The following is a 20311-nucleotide window of genomic DNA, read 5'->3' as shown; positions in this document are numbered from 1 at the left end:
TCTGGAATAGATAGTGGTGAGGCACAACTTTGTGAACATATTGGATACCACTAACTCTATATTTTAAAAGGATAAATTTCATTGTATATAAATTCCAAACCAAAACCAAACTCAATGCCGTCAAGTTGGATCTGACTCATAGCAAATTTCATTGTACATAAATAAATTGTAAGTCTATTTTTTAAAGAATAAAGAAAAAGCATGAGCACCTAGGTTCCAAACTTTTTCATACATCAATTTTAATTGCCAGTCACTCATTTTCCTGTAAATATCCTCATGCTTCAAGTTAACTACTTTCCAAATGTCACTACAGTTTTACTTCCCATTTCAGAAGTAGATTTTATGCTAATTGAAACATTTACTGAAAACAGTTTGAAGTATTACTTTTTCCTATTTCCTAGATAAGAGATGAAAAACAGGTTCTTTTCATTGATCTGAGTCACCATGAAATTCACTTTGCTACAATTAAAATTTATCCTCAAATCCAAATTTAGGGCTCTTTATTAGGCCTCTTCACTTCCCATCACTTTTATCATTAGCACCAGTAGGTCGGTTTCTATTAAAGGTCATGTTTTACAAAGAAACAATCACGTCACAGAGTTATCTGTCTGTGATGACAATTAGATAACAAAGGTTATGTGGATTGTGGAACCTGGGAAAATGGCTACATTCACTCAGTATCTTAGTGACTAACTCCTAAAACATCAAACACACAAGTTGAATTCATGTCCTGCCCACATGGTATCACAGGTCTTCAGAGTCATTTGCAAGTAGCTGAAATTGTGAATAATAAGCTCACAACCATCAACAGCCTCCAGTAACTTTACGTGGTAAGCTTTCTATAAGTGGTAACAACAAACAGCAATGAGAACACAAATGAGGAATTGATTGATTTTGCTGAGAAGGGTTTGGGCACGTATACAACATGTAAGTCAGGCCTTAAAAGATAACTAGAATTTTACTAGCTGAGGAAAGGGCGTATCAAGCAATGTGGACAGAATAAAGGTGAAAAGTTTAAGTGCATGGAGTATCTTGACATTGGCAAAAGGTCTGAATACTGAAGTGGGGAGAATCTAGAACTAGAGGAAGGAAAACAGCAGAAGCTTGCAGGAGCAGTTTCCTCACTGCAATTTAAATCATCAGTGAGAAAATCTTTTTCAATCTCCAACTCTTACAATTTTTCACATATAACTAAGCTTTTAGGTAGTATTTTGTTTTCCTGGTAACTTACTACACTTTTCAAAAATGTCCTGGGTTTAAAGAATCATAATCTGAACTTGATTATAATATGTGCTTTTTATTTTCAATTTTGTATTATATAGCAGGATTTGGCTGAGTAAATTACTCCAATATTAAGACTTAAAAAAAACAACCAAACTAACTGCCACTGAGTGGGTTATGACTCACAGCAACCTAATAGAACAGAGTAGAACTGCCCCATAGGGTTTCCAGGGCTTAAATCTTTACAAAAGCAGAAAGCAGACTGCTACATTTTTCTTCCCAGGGAGCAGGTGGTGGGTTCAAACTGCTAACTTTTTGGCTGGCACCCAAGCACTTTAACCACTGGATCACCAGGGCTCTTTTAATATTAGGAGTAAAACCTATATTGATTATACCAAAAACATAAGTTTTAAAATTAAACTACTTTAATCTTAAGCTGAATTCCTTTTATTTCTACTTTTTGAAAAAAGTTCCGTTTTCAATATAACCTAATCAAACTAATTCCAAATGGTCTACTTCAATTAAATGTACCGAATATACATTTAATTCAGAGATCAGAGCATTATTTCAAATTTTTACAGATCACTTTAAGTCTTCTATTCATCTTGATAATGTGTTATATTAAAAAAAAAAGTTAAGATTTTGAATGATGTATGCTGTAAAAGTAAAGAGTTCATTCTTCTAAGATAAACCTGAGGCTAATAAATAACTTCATTAATAAGCTAATTAATAAAAAACACAAAAAACCAAACCCACTGTCCAGGAGTCAATTTCAACTAGTTAATAATTCATTAATAAGATGGCCTTAGTTTGAAAGGAGGAGAAAGCACACAACAGGAACGGGAACTAACTCTCTCCACGGAACGGGAACTAACTCTCTCCAGGGACAGTAGTCTTCCCGTGTGCGTTGGTCACACAGCCAGAAAAGTGTCTGCCCCTTGATAAACATCTAGGTAAAAGGAAATTGATTAAAATAAAAAAAAAGTCTCCCTTTACTACTTCTAAAAATGCCCCTTTGAGGACTTATCTCTAAAATTTACAGAAAACTTCAACACCTCAACACCAAAAAGACAATCCAATTCAGAAAATGTACAGAGGACATGAACAGACACTTCACCAAAGAAGGTATTTAGGCAGCCAACAAACACATCAAAAAATGTTCACATTCATTAACCACAAAAGAGATGCAAATCAAAACAACAATGAGATATCATCTCACCTAATAATAATAGCAAACTTTAATTAAAGACAGAAAACAAATGCCAGTGAGGGTGTGGAGAGATTGGAACTCTCATACACTGCTGCTGGGACTGTAAAATGCTACAACCACTGTGGAAAATGGTATAGTGCTTCCTTAAAAAGTAGGAAATAGAAATATTCTTTAACCCAGAAATCCCACCACTTGGTACATATCCTAAAGAAGTGAAAGTCAGGACATGAATTGATATATGCATAACCGTGTTCATCGCAGCACTATTCACAATAGCAAAGAAATGGAAACAACCTGCCTATCAACAGATGAATGGATAACCGAACTATGGTACATATACACAATGGAAATACCATGCAACATTAGGAATAATGAAGAATCTACAGAACCCCTCATAATATGGACGAGCTTGGAGGACATTAGGCTGAATGAAATAAGTCAATCACAGAAGGACAAATATTATATGAGTCCACTATCACAAAAAGTCAAGGGAAGGTTTTACACACAGAAGGAAATTTTCTTTGCTAGTTACTAAGGATGGGAGGGGAGAAGAGGGAAAATTGTTAGCAAAGTAAGACACATGTGTTGACTTGGGTGAGAAAGGAAAGGCAATATACCAAAAGAGGGTGAGCCGCACAATATCACTAAGGAAAAGGAAGACACAGAGAAGTACACAAGAGGTGCAAACAACAAAGGTAAATGCTATTACATACACAATTCTGCATTATCCGTAATAACAAACATTAATCTATGGGTGGATACATAGGTAGACAGGCAAGGTGATCAAGTATGGGTAGACTAACAGGAATATACCCATGACCATTTACAGATTTGGCAGATGGTATTTCTACATATATATTAGTATGTGCTGTAAAAATGTCCATACATATAATAGAGTTAACAAGGAACAAAGTTAGGATAACTTCTTAGCCACACCAAATATCTTGAGGTAGTAAGTTGCTGGTTCTGTGGGCTCAGACCATGGTCGCAGGGGACATTAAGCTAAACTGGCATAATACTGTACACAAAAACATTGTTCTACATTCTACTTTGGTAAGTAGCAACTGGGGTCTTAAAAGCTTACGAGCAGCCATCTAAGATGCAGTCATTTGTCTCTCCTCATCTGGAGCAAAGAAAAGTGAAAAAAATCAAAGACATATGCAAATAATTAGTCCAAGGGACTAGTGGATCATGGGAACCTCAGTGTACATGACCCTGAGACGAGAAGAACTAGATGAGCCCCAGCCACCACTGCCAACCACTCAGAAAGGGATCAAAATTAGAGACCCTGGATGGAAGAGGAGAAAAATGTGGAACAAAACTCAAAATCATTAAAAAAAAAAAAACAGGTTGGCTGGTCTCACAGAGACTGGTGAAACCCTCGAGACTATGGCCTCTAGTTGTCCTTTAGGCCAGGAATTAACTCACTCCCATGGCTTAACTTTCAGTCAAACAACAGACAGGTCTACGAGGTGAATAATTATACAGGGAGCTGTGCTCCTTAGAACCACCAACTATGAGAAATCAGAAGGGCAGCATTTGCACAGACAGAAAGCTCAAAAGGCAAGAATGCACAGGAAAGAAGGACACAGGGAAAAGGCAACCATAGGGAGGAAGGAGGAAGAGAGCTGTGCCAATGAGGGGATTGCCAGCAATGTCACAAAACAAAAATGTTCATGAACTGCTGAATGGAAAACGAATATGCTCTATAAATGTTCACCCAAATCACAATAAAAAATTAAAAAATAAAAGTGTCCCTTTGGTTATCTGCATTTGGAAATTCCCCTAAAACAGTTACTGAAGAAAGATCTAGTGGCACTTTTGAACATACTTACAGATACTGGAAGTGGTTAAAAGCACCTCTAATTTTACTTGTCATAAAGATGAATAAATCATAGAACACCAAAGGAAATTCTTAACCACTTATAATTTCAACTATAAATAACAAATGACAAAATAGGGACAATCAGATCTCTTCAGTTAAAATTTGGCCCTACAGGCCTTCCCTTGCTATGTTCCACTCCTTTCACTTCCCAGCCTAGAGGAGTCAGAGGCAGACCATCATGGGACTCTGGAGGCCAAGGGCATCTAGCCTGGTAACACCCAAGGAGGTGCTTATGGGTGAGGAAGTACAAAGGTAGTGGGTAGAGAAGACAGCAAACATGGTTGGGAGACAGTTTCCATTGATCAAAGAAGTAAAATGATGAGGGAAATGACTATGTTGGTGGCCTGGCAGAACAGCCAAGGTATATGAGGCACTGAGCTAAGTGTGGCATGCCACAGGACTTGGCAAACTTTTTTAATAAAAGGTCAGATGGTAAATCTTTTAGGCTTTGTAGGCCATATACGTCTCCGTCACATTTTCTTCTCTGTTTATTTTAAAAATGTAAAAAACAGTCTCAGCTGAAGGGCCTTACGAAAATAGGATGAAGACCAGATTTGGCCCACATGCTGTACTTTGCCATCACTGATGTAAAATATAAAGATGAAAACAATTCGATCAGTAAGGAAACTGTAGTAGTTAAGGTTATGTGTCAACTTGGCTGGGCCTGGTTTTGAGTGGCTGGGCAGCTGGATATAGTTATTTCCCATGGTGAGCTTGGTAATTACCTCCATGGTGGAATCCAACGGAGCAGCTAAGTAGCTACTTTAGTGATGCGGTCTGCTTCCAGTATGTAAGGAGAAGTTTCAAAAAGGTCTCTGCAGCTTTTTGGCACGCCTGAACCCTGCATGTAGCCGAGTCTTCGTTTAGCAGGCTGCTATGCTTCCTGCTGATGTGGGACTGTCTCTGGACTTGAATTAGTAGCTTGCTGTGTCATTTGGTAATATTGGGACTGTGCCATTTTATTTGTTGACCTTGGGCTTATTAGCCTCAGCAGCCAGCAGCTGCCTGAGTGAAGAGACATCTCTAGCTCCAGTGGGACAGGAGCAAGAGAAAAAGGACAGACCTGAAGCCCAAGGTCAAGGAGCTTTCACCCAGCCCCTAAGAACTTGGCACTTTGAACTCAGACTTCTAGCCTCCAAAATTGTAAGAGTATAAATCCCTGTTTGTTAATACCACCCGTTTGTGGTAGGTATTTCTGTTAGAGCAGTATGAAATAACCAAAAAAAAATGGTCTATCTTATATGCAAATGTATGTAAACAAAAGTTATCAATACACATTGAATACAAAGATACTCACTGTGTTTTCCCCACATAATGCACCCATGTAAACAACTCACACATGCATATAACACACACAGCACACACAGGAAACTAATAAACAAAGGGGTGCATAGTTGGCAAAAAACCACATAACTGCACATATTACTTGCATAAAAATATGGTATCTTGAATACAATTATATATGAGGAAAAAAACTGCTAGATTTACAAATAACACAAGAAAAATGACATTAAAAATAAAATTATTTAAGATTACATACTCTGGTGTGTACACTGGTAACCAATAGACTAGTCTTCCACCTAATACGAGGGTCTCAGCAGCAAAGTTTAATAGATCAAAAAACATATCACTCAGATGATAGCTCAAGGAAACAGGAACATGACTTTCCGGACTAAAGAGAGAACACAGAAATTAAAAATCAGTGAAAAGTGTTAAGACTGTTAACTAAAAAGAAGCAAAATGCTTCCTGTCAAAATAGTTAACTCTTCATATTTAAACTTCAGACTTACCATTTTTCTATTCCCTTTGGTATTTCCTTCTGTGAGCCTGTTCTTCTTGTAGATTCTCTGACACCATAAGGAGCTAGACAGAAAATGGAGGTAACGTGGATAGTCAAATGTCAGCTAACCACCAATGAGGGGCAGTAAGATATCACATGCCTCCAGATACGACACCTGAGAAGGATACATCATCCAGGCACCATCAGAGCTGGGGAGGAAGAACATGGAGCACACTCTAGTCTTAAAAAAAGGGATGAACTATGTTTTTCAAAACTGTCAATGTCATAAAAGATAAAAAAGGCTGTGGAAGTATTAAAAATTAAAGGATGCCTAAAAGATATGATTACTAAATGCAGAATGTGACCCTAGACTAGATCCTGTAGTAGAAGGGGAAAATATGCTATAAAGGATATTACTGGTTAACTGATAAAACCAGATGACAGTCTATAAAGTATTGTACTGATTTACCAAAATTGGTAACTGTACTTTGGCTATCTAAGAGATGATCCCTATCCTTAGGAAACACAATAAATAGAACTTACTCTCAAATCCTAAATTACTCAATTAAATTACTGCCCTACATTCATAAGTTTTTCCTTCTTACTACATGAAAAAGTTGGGGACAGGAGGAATACTAGTACAAGATGGCATTTGTGTGTGGGTGCTGATTAATTTTGTACCTTAATAACTTTAGGAAACTAATACTACTCATACTTTGGTATAAAATTAAACTTACGATCAGTAATGATTGCATCAAAATACGTGCCCTTCCTCCAGGAAGGTTTAGATGCATCGGAAACCAAGACATCAAGGTAATACTTCTCTAAACCATACTGACGAAGATTTGCCCTAATATTTTCATCTGGTCCTCTCCATCTCTGGTTTTTCCTACTAGCCTTTCCTGGAGGAAAAGAAAAAGGAAGACAGAAAGTACTAGATTAAGCAAAACATTCTCATTTCCTGTCGTTTAGCTAAGAGTAATAATTTAATTTATCTAAACCTATATTTACTCAAATAAAATTTGCTTTTATTTGAAGTTTCAATTTCACTTACATAAATAGACAATTAAGGAGCACTGGTAATGCAGTGGTTAAGGCATTTGGTTGCTAAGCAAAAGGTCAGTGATTTGAACCCTGCTCCACAGGAAAAAGATGAGGCAGTCTGCTTCTATAAAGTTTTACACCCTTGCAAACCCTATGGGGTTGCTGTGAATTAGAATCAACTCAATGGTAGTGAGTTTCGTTAGCAAATAGACAATTATTTTTATTTCAAAGTATTATAAAAATATGTTTTGCACAGTCAAATGTATTGATATCTGATCTGATTCCATGTTGTTTTGTCACCTTTCAAAGTACAATTGCCTTAAAGCTCTCATTCAGTACTTAGTACTTATTATAGTCCAGTAAAGTACAAAGTTGAACAGAACATGGATCCATTACTCCAAGAGCAAACAGTCCCATGTAGAAATAAGTGATGAAACAGATAAAGAGAAATAAAGGGAGCTAACTTGGGAGATGCTGTGGCTGTATTTCGTCCTTTAACCCTTTAACCTGGAGTCCATCAGGCAGCATTTGCTCTACGTTGTTGCTATTGTTAGTTGCCCTCAAGTCAGTTCTTACTCATGGCAGCCCCAAGTGTGCAGAGCAGAAGTGCTCTCCACTTCCAGGGTTTTCAAGGTTGGCCCTCTGGAGGCAGATCACCAGGCCTTACTTCCACGGCACCTCTGGGTGGGTCTGAGCCACCAACCTTTGGGTAGTGCTTAATCATCTGTGCCACCAGGACTCTTGTTTGCTCTAAAATCATCCTTCTATCTTCACACACTCTTCTGTATTATGATCTACTTCACAATAAAAACAAAATTTAAAAATCAAAAGAAAAATGACATCAGTGTATAACATGTATGTAATAGGAGGAGGGGTCCAAATACAGCTAGATGCCTGGAGAAAAGCAACATATATGCAGAGGTCAAAGCAAATTGCAGGGGCCTTGCAGAGAATGAGATGCAACAAACAATGAAACAGAAGAAGTGCCTGATGAGGCCACTGACTGGAAAACCAGAGAAGGTTCTGTGACAGTCAGCACAGCCAAATGCTGTAAATCTACAGTCTTCGTAAGGAATTTGAGAATGGTGGGCATGGACGCTGGAAGATAATGGGCAGAACAGTGAGAGATGAAGGAGACTGCAAGTAAATACTAATCTTTCAAGTGGTACTTGGATAACAAGGAGAAGAACACAAAGTGGCCTTACAGCACTGACAGAAAAAGTGTTTGAATTTTTAGAAGAAACTTGAGAATATTTTAGAGCACGGAAGATGTTAGAAGACAGGGGACAGAGGGTCTGCCTGCCAGCATATTGGCTGAGCTCTGAGGAAAATCTATGTCAAACAGAATTCTATCCAAGTGGACTGAAAGGTTAGGATATAACTTAAACATAACTTTAATAAATAGAAATTTAAATAAATTATATAGGACAACTTACTTTAAAGCAAACCTAATGCCTCTACTAATAGCCAGCTAGAGTAATTCTTAGCACACTGTCTACTCTCTAATATACTGCAGAGAAAGAATATCCTTTTTTGATTAGCTCATTTCTGTAAACTTGATAATATATAACTCATTTTTCTCATGATAAATATTACTAAATTCCTTACAGTTAAGAAGGAAAAAAGGTCATCAAGCACAACATATCAAATTACTTTAGCAAAAGAAAATAAACTATAATAAATTCTCAACAAAAAATAATTTATACTGGGTGAGAGAGAGGAAAAGAAATGTTTAGTTTAAGGGATGACTCAAGTTACAATAATGATCAGCAAAAGTACAAACAGTTTCAAAGTCATCAAGAAAAATAGCAATTTTTAATAGTGTTCAGCTATAAGGAAATACGTTTTTCAGTATGATTCAATTCTATTCCATCACATATCATTAGAGAAACTTCTACAGTGAAAATATTTGTCAAAAGTGCCTCAAAAGCCAAGTAGATCCTAGTCTGAGATAAGCCTCAATCTCAGGCAGAATCTACAAAGTTACCATCACTTTAAATATTCTAAAGATGCTTCGTTCAGTTATGAGATTAAAACACATATGGTACTTGAAAGACTCAAAATTACTCTAGGATTTGCACAATGTATAACTAATTACTGAACAAATGAATGTGGTATCTTTAAACACAAGCTGTGTATGTTTTACTAGGATGTTGTGTTGTTGTTATGCGCCATCGAGTCAAACCTGACTCATAGCGACCCCTCCTTGGGTTTCCTACGGAAGTAGGATTGCCCAATCTTCCTTCCGAGGAGTGGCTGGTGGGTTTGAACCGCCATCCATCTGGTTAGCAGGCAAGTGTCTTAGCCACTATGCTACCAGAGCTCCCTTTACTAGGATAGACATCCTGATTATCAAAATGGCTAGTTCTTTTCTTTTACCTCTTCTCTCCCAACATGAAATGAAATGTGTCTATAACCTTAAATGGAGTGTGCCCACATTTTTAATTCTCTTACTAAGACTGCAAATACCTCTAAGGAGGAGGGCTTTAGTTCATTGATCTTTTGTCTTCTCTAGGCCATTGATCATTTTGCATGCACTGGACTGCTTTGTAAAAAGTACATACTCAGTGAAGTCGTAATGTTGTAAAAATAAATAAAATTATATTACCACTTTGTATTTTAACATTAAAAATAGATGTATAATACCATATAAAACTACTTTATTATCTTAATGGCACATTGGTACAAGAGTGAAGACTGTAATACAGGAACAGGCACTCACCCAAGCCATGAACTGTGTTGTAGTCTATGTCTGTCCCATATACATATGCACCAAAATGAGCAGATGCTATCAGCAAGCCACCTAGAAGATCACACAAGTATTATCCATTACCAGAAAATCTCACTCTTATTTTATCCCTGCTTAATCTGATCCAGAATCTTAAAAACTAGCTGCAGGCAGAGTACCCTGGAATGACACTGGGCCTGGCCACATTTAACAGGTCTCAGAAGTGAAAAGACAGATACCTAATTTGTGATCACTGAAATGGTCACAAAGCAGGGAATTAATGCATGCCCTGGCATTAATACTTTAAAGTGTACTATCTTTTTTGGTCAAAATAATATACATTGATACGTTTTTATTTTATTTAGAAAGGTCAATACAAAAGCACCTTGCTCCTTACAAACAAGCACATAAGCTGCTGTACACACAACTGGCAATAAACAAACTGACAACTGGGCTCAACTCTCACTGAAGTTGGGGCTCAAATAAGGAAAGTATGATTAATATGCGAGACATTAATTTTCATAAAAATTAGGACAAGATCTACTTCTCCTGTAATCAGTCAAATAATTGTCCCTCCTTTTATAACTGTAACTATCGATTGCAGAATAACTATCACAAACATGGGCAAAAATAATTAATGTAACTACTGTTCTGTTTTATTTAGTTCTGTGGCCAAAGTAAGAATAAATGTCTTAATATAATTTAAGTTAGTTATTTGGCAGATGTGACCACTCACATATGAAAAAAAAAGCCCTAATAAACATTAAAAAATAATAATGAATCCCTAAAATAAAATGTCCTATTTTTCAAGTTTTTAAGAAAATCTTCATAAAATTAAACAAATTTTTTAAAATTATACTTTTTATAGAATTTTAGCTTTTAATCATCATAAAAAGATTTTAACATTTTAACATCATAAAATTTCTCAATGTTTGGGCAGGTCTTAATAGTTATACAGCAGAAATATCTGTCAGCCAAACTGAAATCAGAAATATATTCTTGGACTATAAAATACATATTGAAGGGAAAAAAAGTGGGCCTCTTTCTCTTACATCCTTCCCAAATGTGAGCTCTTAAGTTAAGATGGGTAGCGCCCCCCAAGGGTCAAGATCTATAGATTAATGGCGTGCCTTCCATAGCCATGTGGGAGCTCTGGTAGCATAGTGGCTAAGACACTTGCCTGCTGACCAGACGGCTGGTGGTTCAAACCCACCAGCCACTCCTCGGAAGGAAGGTTGAGCAATCCTACTTCCATAGTGATACTGCCTCGGAAACCCAAGGAGGGGTCACTATGAGTTGGGGCCAACTCGACGGCACATAACATAACATAACCATAGCCATGTAAAACAGAGTGTGGTAACTTGTATTTAAAACTACTTTACTCATGAACAATACTGCAGTTGGCTGCTTCCTACTGAAGAAGGGAAACGGAGGACGGAGAGCACAGCAGAAACCAAAACCTAGGTCCCCTCACGCCAACGATAAAAGCCATTTGTGTGAAAGGTAGGGTGAATAAGGCCTCACAAATCTTACTTTATAAGCGGAATGGTCCATGTTTGGGATAGGTGTGTGATGACTTGGAATATTCACAAAGTCACTTCACCCAAATTATGAGGAATTACTACAATTCTGCCAATTTGGGCAGATACTCACCTAGAAGAGCTAGTTGTCAAGGGGAACACAAAAGCTTTCCTGTGCTTCCTTAAACAGAACCTTATCCATTTGGTTAGAGTGAGTTTTGAGAAGACCCAATTTATCAGTACACTGCTGAAAGGAGATGAATAATCTGTTAGACTGCATCTGTTAATTTTTGGTTGTTTTAAGCTTTTAATTAAAAAAATAAAATCATAATAAATTAGCTACTCTGAACTAGTCACTGGGCAATGAATGTTAATCATCTAGTTATTTTTCAATTAAAATGAAGCACTTTTTGCATGTAGTTATACCTCAGCTGGAGTTTTCTTGAAAATGTTTTGGTTGAGGAAAGGTACAAAAAAGGAGGGGTGAAGTGCTGAGGGGGGCAGGTAGCATGACTCACTAATCTCTTATTATGCTGATAAATGTAAGACTACTACATATGTGATCTAGACAAGCAAACTCTTTTAATTTCTCATTACTTAAATAGCAACCACTTTAGATTTAAGGGTAATATCCTCTAGGTAAATAATACAATAGTAAATGGATGTTTTTTAATGATATATATCCTATGCAGAAACAAATTCACAATTTTCATCTTTAGAGATTTAAGTGAAAATCTTCACGTATGTGTGGAAATGAGAGGCTGGGCTTTGGTTTTGCTGAAGGAAAGAGGGAAAAAAAGAGGAAGAATACTATTAATAACTCTACTTTATCCATTTTTCAAAAAGAGCCCTAATTGAAAACTTTAAACTAGCAGCTTGAGCAAAAGAATAATGCTAGAAAATAGCAATGTTACTAGACAAACCATGGGGATGGGAAGAAGGGGATTACAAAGAGTTGGGGACGAAGTAGAAAATATCACACAGATCTACAGATGTCCACTATCTCATGCTCTTCACTGTCTCTTTTCCTTCTCATAGTCTCCTCCCAGACTTAGGACAGTCAGCTTCCCAACACCTGGTTCCTGTGCCTATCTACTCTATAATGATACAATCTCAAAAGGAGCCACATTCCTTTTCTTACACCTATGTGAAGGCACAAGAAGCCAAAGAGATATATTAGTTTCCTGAGCACATCCTGAATTACCAGAGAAGCTGGCTCACTTGAGAGAAGGAAAGAGGAGAAGAAATCAGAGCTATGACTGCAGCGTTCTGTTATAAAATCACAGAGCCCTACAATATTCAGCAGACACTTGAACCAACTATTTTAGAGAATTACACGTCTACAATTTTAAGCCTTAATTTCTCCTTGTCTGCTGCTATAATTTGCCAACAGTTGCAAATTAAATACATACATATATACATACACACATGAGCACACACACACATACATATATATGCACATATACACACACATATACACACCCTGGATATTAGGTACAGAGGGGAACAGAAAATGAGTTCCTGGCCCAACTTTTTGTCACTATCCAATATAAACTATCTAACATCTTTCATCAAAAACTCATCTAAGTTCTTAACAAAATAATAATTAAAAAATAATGGTCACCCTTGCAGTTTATTGTCTACTATGTGTCAGCAACTTTCTAGAAATATTATATATACACTATCTCATTTAATCCTCACACTATATTACTATTCCCATTTTACAAATAATGGAACCAAGGCCCAGACAAGTCAAGAATCTTGCCCTAAGTCCCACTGCAACTAGCAGAGTAAGGATTTAAAACCTCATTCAATCTGTTCTTTTCTCTCTACCATATTACCTTTTTTGAGGTCAACCCCTATTGGAGCAAATATACATGAGTTTACCAATTATATAAACAAAAGCAAAATTTGTTAGTAAGTTAAATTAAGTAACAGTGCACACTCAGTTAACATGAGTTGTACACTGTTTCCAGTCTTGTGCCATATCACAGGCAGGGCTGTGCCATTACAGGCATTCAATATACTTATGCTTTGATTATAATAGACTATGCTCTGACCCTTCAGACACGACCACATTACAACAGCTGCTGTTGGCTGTGGACCAGAACTGCTCTAGAGCAGAACTGTCCACAGGGTTTTTATAATAGACTGTGCTCTGACCAATCCTTCAGACACGACCACATTACAACAGCTGCTGTTGGCTGTGGACCGGAACTGCTCTAGAGCAGAACTGTCCACAGGGTTTTTATAATAGACTGTGCTCTGACCAATCCTTCAGACACGACCGCATTACAACAGCTGCTGTTGGCTGTGGACCGGAACTGCTCTAGAGCAGAACTGTCCACAGGGTTTTCCAGGCTATGACCTTCCAGGAGCAGATCACCAGGCTCATCTTCCGAGGATTCTCTGGGTGGGTCTGAACCTCCCACCTTTTGGCGACTAGTTGAGGGCTTAACCACGTGTGTCACCGAGGGACTATAGTTAATTCCTATAACTGAAAGCAGACCAATGGTATAAATCACCCCCCACAGGAAAATGGAAATATACAACTTTAAAAAAAGCTTTACTGAAGTGAGAATCAATGAATTTGCAAAAACAGAAAGAATAGTAGTGTTTCTGCCACTCACAGTGTCTTTCTAGATAACAGCAGTAGACAGTCTGAAAGAACAGGTTTTTATGTAGAAAAAGACTGTATGTCTCTTTCAATTTCCTAAAACTTTCTACCACTCTATAACTCTGAGAAAATCACAGGTAACAAGCAGTCAGAGGGTAATACATTTGGGAAAAGACATACATTTCAATTTTACCTTTAAAATGTAAATTATATATACTTAAATTAAAAAACAAAGAAAGAGAAGGAAAAAATACTATCTAATACATTGTGAAAAAACATGGCTATGGTGGAAAGCACAGGGCTACTTATTTCTCCAGTCCTTTAGAAGGTACTACACACTTCGCAGGCAAAAGGTCCAGGAGAGAACAAATTGTGCTTAGGAACTGTGTTTACTCACAATTATTGGCTATTACCAGGTCTAAAACCAAAGCACCGGAAACTGGCTAAAACTATGCTTAAACCACAAATATAAATTACGAAAATGTATTTTAGCAACATCTTGGCAAAGATCTTTGCCACATTTTTCATTTATTGTCCTACATGAAGAATCAAATGATTGAATAAGCTCCCGTTTATAAGGAGCTACTCTGAAATAAATTAGGACAAGTCTTCTTGCTCCTCACCACACTAAGACTGCTGTGGAAGTTACCATTTCAGAATAAACGTGGCCTCATCTGTGTCAAGGGAAGGAAATTTAACCTGTACTAAAATACTATGTTAAGTATTTATATGCACTTTCTTCCACTTAATACCGTGGAAGAAAGTGCATATAAATATAAATGAGGATAGGCAAGAAAGAACCCTGTGGAAATGGCCTGGAATCTGTATTATAGATGAAAAGCCAAGACTTCTAAAGTATGTACATGTATATGCATGTCTACACGAATACATACACTTGTGTATATAGGAATAAGTGCATGTGTATGTGCATAGACATATATATTGTGTGCCAAAAAGAAAACAAACTCACTGCCCTCAAGTCAATTCCGATTCATAACGACCCCTATTGGGTTTCCAAGGCTGTAAATCTTTACATAAGCAGACTGTCCAATCTTTGTTCTGCAGAGCAGTGGATGGGTTCAAACTGCTGACCTTCTGGTTAGCAGCCAAATGTCTTAACCACTACGCCACCAGAGCTCCTTGTATTCTGTACAGATAGACATTTCTATCTTAGCTTTGTCTACTAAAAAAATCTAGAAGTGATGATACCTAGCACCAGGTACCCGATCTTGGTCTCTAATACTATTTCTACTAAAAAGAATAAGGGTTCTTTAGAGAAATGAATGATCTCAGCATGTCACAAATGTGGAGCCAGCATGAAAGAGCTGTCACTGGGCAAATCTAGAACAATCTAAGCATGAAAATAACTAAGGGAGGTAATCAATTACAGATCATTGGAAGTAGATGAGAAATCCACAAGTCCCCAAAGAGATAAACATGTTAGAAGAAAATGCTCTTGCCTCCAAAAGAATGCCAAGTCGTAACTGGTAAATAGGAAGACAGGGTCAGAGCTAGAAAATCATCACTTGGCAACCATCAAAGTAAAGACTGATTGACAGCAAGAGGGGAGAATGAAGAGTGACTGCTTAATGAGTACAGGGACTCTTTGGGGTGAAGGAAAATATTCTGGAACTAACAGAGGTGATGGTTGTGCAACACTGTGAGTATACTAAATACCAGTGAATTATACACTGTAAAATGGTTAATTTTATGTTCTGTGAATTTCACCTCCAAAAAAATAAACCCAGGCATGAATCATTAATGGATGATAAAGTTGATGGAGAGGAATACTTAAATGAAGAACAAAATATTTACATGATTTTGGTAGTTACATTTGTGTGTCAACTTGGCTGGGCCTGGTTGAGTGGTTTGGGCAGCTGATGATAGTTATTCCCCATGAGGAGACTGGCAATCAATTCCATGGTGGGATCTACCACAAACAGCTGAGTAGCTGCCTTTAGGATGTGGTCTGCTTCCTGTATATAAAGAGAAGCCTAGGGAATGGTCTCTAGCCTATGGCACACTTGGACCCTGCATGTAGCTGAGTCGTTGCTCAGCATCCTGCTATGCTCTGCAACCTTGGGACTTACAATGAACTTAAGTTAATGGCCTGCCATGTGGTTTGGTAACATCGGGACTGTGCCTTTTTACTTGTCAACCTTGGGGCTTCTCAGCCTCAGCAGCCAGAAGCTGTCTGAGTGAAGAGATGCCTCTAGCTTCAATGGGCCAGGAGCAGGGGGCAAGGAGGTGAAAGCCCAAGGCTGAGGGGCTTTCACCCAGCCCCTAGAGCCTGGCACTTTGAACTCAGACTTAAAGCCTCCAAACTGTAAGAATAAACTCCTGTTTGTTTAAACCATCCCATTTGTGGTATATTTCTTGTCAGAGCGGCACTAGGTAACCAGAACAATGATCTTAATGTACATCCCCACAGACTTATTAATGCAAGGAAAAAGAGTAACCAAACAATGGAAAAATCAGAAAATACCTTGATCAACGGATCTAAATTAACATTACCAATGAAGAGCAGATGGCCATCAGCTCCTCTAGGTATGCTGCTCAGGGAAACACAAACTGCTTATGTATTAGTCCAGCTGGGAATGCATAGCCTCTATCTAATCATAAAGAAACATCAAACAAACCGAAAATAAGAAACATTCTGGTTAAAAACAAACGGGGGAGAGATAGTAGTCTTCAAAAGTGTCAATTTCACTTAAAAAAAAAACAAGGTGTGGGGGGAAGAACTGTCAATGTTCCATATTAAAGAGACCAACAAAATGTGACAACAAAACGCAATACCTGATCTTAGAATGGATCCTATACTAAAGGGGAAAAAGTTCCTATAAAGAACATTGTTAGGTCTATCGCTAAAACTGGAATATGGTTGTAAACTGGAACATGGATAAGCTCTAGAGGTGGTCGCTTGAGTTTAAGTCTTGGCTATGAAACCTATAAACTGTAAAAGCTTGCCAAGTCACTTAACTTCTGGCTGTGCCATAATATGCCCATGAAGATGTTTAAAAAGTACTTCCATCTTAGCTGTTGTAAGAATTATATTAAATAGTAACACAGAGATCTTAGCTTAGTTACTGACATATTTACTATTCAACAAATGTTAGCTACTGAATTAACACTGCTTAAGAAGTTTTAAATGTGTAAAGATGGCTACGGGGAGAAACTCCAACCAAAAACATAATTTGTTCCCACAAAATCTGAACCAGGAGTTTAGCCACACAAACTTAAATATGAATACTACCTGAATATGGACAAGATCAAGAGAAAATGACTTAAAAGACTATTCTAAAAAGATCAGACTTATTGGATCAATGGAGATTAGAGGAACCCCCAAGGCAATAATCCTAAAATATTCTTTGAACTTGACACTAAAGCTACTCCCAGGTCACCTCTCAGCCAAATAATAGATTAGCTTATAAAATAAACAACATCACTTGTCACTATTATGCTCCTTTAAACAATCAACTATATAAAACCAGTAAACATTTACCCAAAAGCAGAGATGAGAAGGTAAGGAGAGGAAGGGAAGCTAGACCAATGGAAATTGAGAAAAAGAATAGAAGTAAAGAATGCTGACACAGTACAAAAGCTATAACCAATGTCACAGAACAATGTGTATAACAATTGTTAATAGGAACCTAATTTACTGTGTAATTTCACCTATACAATAAAATATATTCATTCTAAAAAAAAGAACAAAGGGGAAGATAGATGCCATGAAGATTGCCAGGGAACTAAGGAATGGCGAGTCTACCCAAAGTTGAAAGAGGCAAGGATCTTCTCCTGCAGCTGACACACGGAATTGGAACTTCTAGCATCCTGAACTGTGAGAAAATAAATTTTTCTTCTTTAAAGGCAAAAAAAGGGGTGGGGGGGTGTTTGAAGCTGCAAAAAGTCTTTGTAGAGTCAGATGAACTAAACCTGGAGTTTTAAGACTTACATAAAAAAGTAAATTACAAGGATATCCGAAGCAACTGCACACACAATTCAGATCAAGGCCAGGCCACAGTAGCCAGTCTCTAGCCCACTGATACTTAATTGTTTTTCTAACCTTCACAGTTACTTGTAAACTTCCACAAATCAAATCAAAAGGAAGGCACATAAACTATTTTTCCCCAACTTTTTTTTGAGTGAGAGCATACAGCAATCAATTTTAAAAGACGAACACATCTTTTGACCTTGTCACTTAAAGTCTTTTCTCCCTGCAACAGTTTTCCTGTTTAAAAAAGGTATAATATTTTATTACAATGCCACATGCATAGCTGTGGTACAGTGAATAAAATATGGCTCTTCTACACATAGTCTTTGTAACTCCCACCAAATGACTGGGTGGGACTATGCAAACGTGAGGTGTTACGGCCCACCAAGGGATCTGATGTTGTTGTTACGTGCCATCAAGTTGTCTCCGAGTCATAGCAACCTTACGTACAACAGAACGAAACAGTGCCCAGTCCTGTGCCAGCCTCACTATCCCTATTATACCTGAGCCCATCGCTGCGGCCACTGTGTCAATCCATCTCATTGAGGGCCTTCTCCTCTTTCATTGACCCTCCATTTTACCAAGCATGATATTCTTCTCCAGAGAATGGTCCCTTCTGACAACATGACCAAAGTAGGTGAGACCAAGTCTGGCCATTCTCACTTCCAAGGAGCATTCCAGCTGCACTTCTTCCAGAACAGATTTTGTTAGTTCTTTTAGCAGTCCATGGTACTTTCAGCATTCTTCACCAATACAACTCAAAAGCATCAACTCTTCTTTGGTCTTCCTTATTCACTGTCCAGCTCTCACATGCATATGTTGTTGTTGTTATGTGCTGTCAACTCGGACCGACTCACAGCAATCCCTCCTTGGGTTTCCCGGGCAGTATCACTATGGAAGTAGATTGCCCCATCTTCCTTCTGAGGAGTGGCTGGTGGGTTTGAACTGCCAGCCTTCTGGTTAGCAGTCAAGTGCCTTAGGCACTACGCTACCAGAGCTCCCCATGAGGCGACTGAAAATACCATGGCTTGGGTTAGGCGCATTTTAGTCTTCAAGGAGGTATCATTGCTCTTTGGCACTTGAAAGAGGTATTTTGCAACAGACTTGCCCAATGCAATATGTCTGTTGATGTCTTGACTGCTACTTCCATTGGCATTGACTGTAGAAACAAGTAACATGAAGTCTTTGACGACTTCAGTCTTTCTCCATTTACTGTGATGGTGCTTATTGGTCCAGTTGTGAGGATTTTTGTTTTCTTTATATTGAGGTATAATCTGTACTGTAGACTGTAGTCTCTAATCTTCATCAGTCAGTGCTCCAAGTTATCCTCACTTTCAGCAAAGATGTGTTGTAAGTGTATGACAGGTTGTAAACGAGCCTCCCTCCAATCCTGATGCCATGTTTTTCTTCATATAGTCCAGCTTCTGGGATTATTTGCTCAGCATACAGATTGAATAAGTATGGCGAAAGGATACAACCCTGATGCACTCCTTTCCTGATTTTAAACCATGCAATATCCCATTGTTCTGTTCGAATGACAACCTCCTGCTCTATGTACAGGTTCCTCATGAGCACAATTAACTGTTCAGGAATTCCATTCTTCTCAATGTTATCCACAATTGTTATGATCCACACAATCGAATGCCTTTGCATAGTCAATAAAGCATAAGTAAACATCTTTCTGGTATTCTTTGCTTTCAGCCAAGATCCAGCTAACATCAGCTACAATATCCCTCACTCCACGTCCCCTTCTGAATCCAGCTTGCATTTCTGAAAGTTCTCTGCCAATACACTGCTGCAATCATCTTTGAATTACCTTCAATAAGATTTTACTTGTGTGTGATATCAACGATATTGTTTGATAATTTTCATTTTCTCTGGGATCACCTTTCTTTGAAATGGTTATAAGTATGGATCTCTTCCAGTCAGTTGGCCAGGAAGCTGTCTTCCAAATCTCTTGGCATAACCAAGTGAGTGCCATCAGCACAGCAACTGTTTGTTGAAACATCTCAATGAGTATTCCATCAATTCCCAGAGCATTGTTTTTTGCCAATTCCTTCAGTGCAGCTTCAACTTCTTCCTTCAATACCATTGGTTCTTGATCATATGCCACCTCCTGAAATGGATAACCATCTACCAATTCTTTTTAGTACAGTGACTTTGTGTATTTCTTCCATCTTCTTTTGATGTTTCCTGTATCATTCAACATATTGCCCATGGAATTTTTCAATACAGCAATTCAAGGCTTAAATTTTTTCTTCAGTTCTTTCAGCTTGAGAGATGCCAAGCATGTTCTTTCCTTTTGGCTTTCTAAC

The 20311-nt window shown here is 37.8% G+C and overlaps 1 protein-coding gene across 1 annotated transcript in view; it reads right to left on the bottom strand.

The window, feature by feature from the left end:
- Window positions 1–20311, bottom strand: part of TRMT11 (tRNA methyltransferase 11 homolog) — an 86037-nt gene that overhangs the window by 41538 nt on the left and 24188 nt on the right. The window contains exons 8-11 of the mRNA XM_007946593.1: window positions 9863–9943; window positions 6834–6998; window positions 6107–6179; window positions 5857–5988 (exon numbers count right to left, since the gene is read on the bottom strand). Coding sequence (XP_007944784.1) covers window positions 5857–5988; window positions 6107–6179; window positions 6834–6998; window positions 9863–9943 — 451 coding nt within the window. The remainder of the gene's footprint in view (window positions 1–5856; window positions 5989–6106; window positions 6180–6833; window positions 6999–9862; window positions 9944–20311) is intronic.

This window comes from Orycteropus afer, unplaced genomic scaffold, assembly GCF_000298275.1.
Source record: "Orycteropus afer afer isolate SDZICR_OR568_19922 unplaced genomic scaffold, OryAfe1.0 scaffold00167, whole genome shotgun sequence".
Taxonomy (NCBI): Eukaryota; Metazoa; Chordata; class Mammalia; order Tubulidentata; family Orycteropodidae; genus Orycteropus; species Orycteropus afer.
This window is presented reverse-complemented; position numbering and strand designations above follow the sequence as displayed.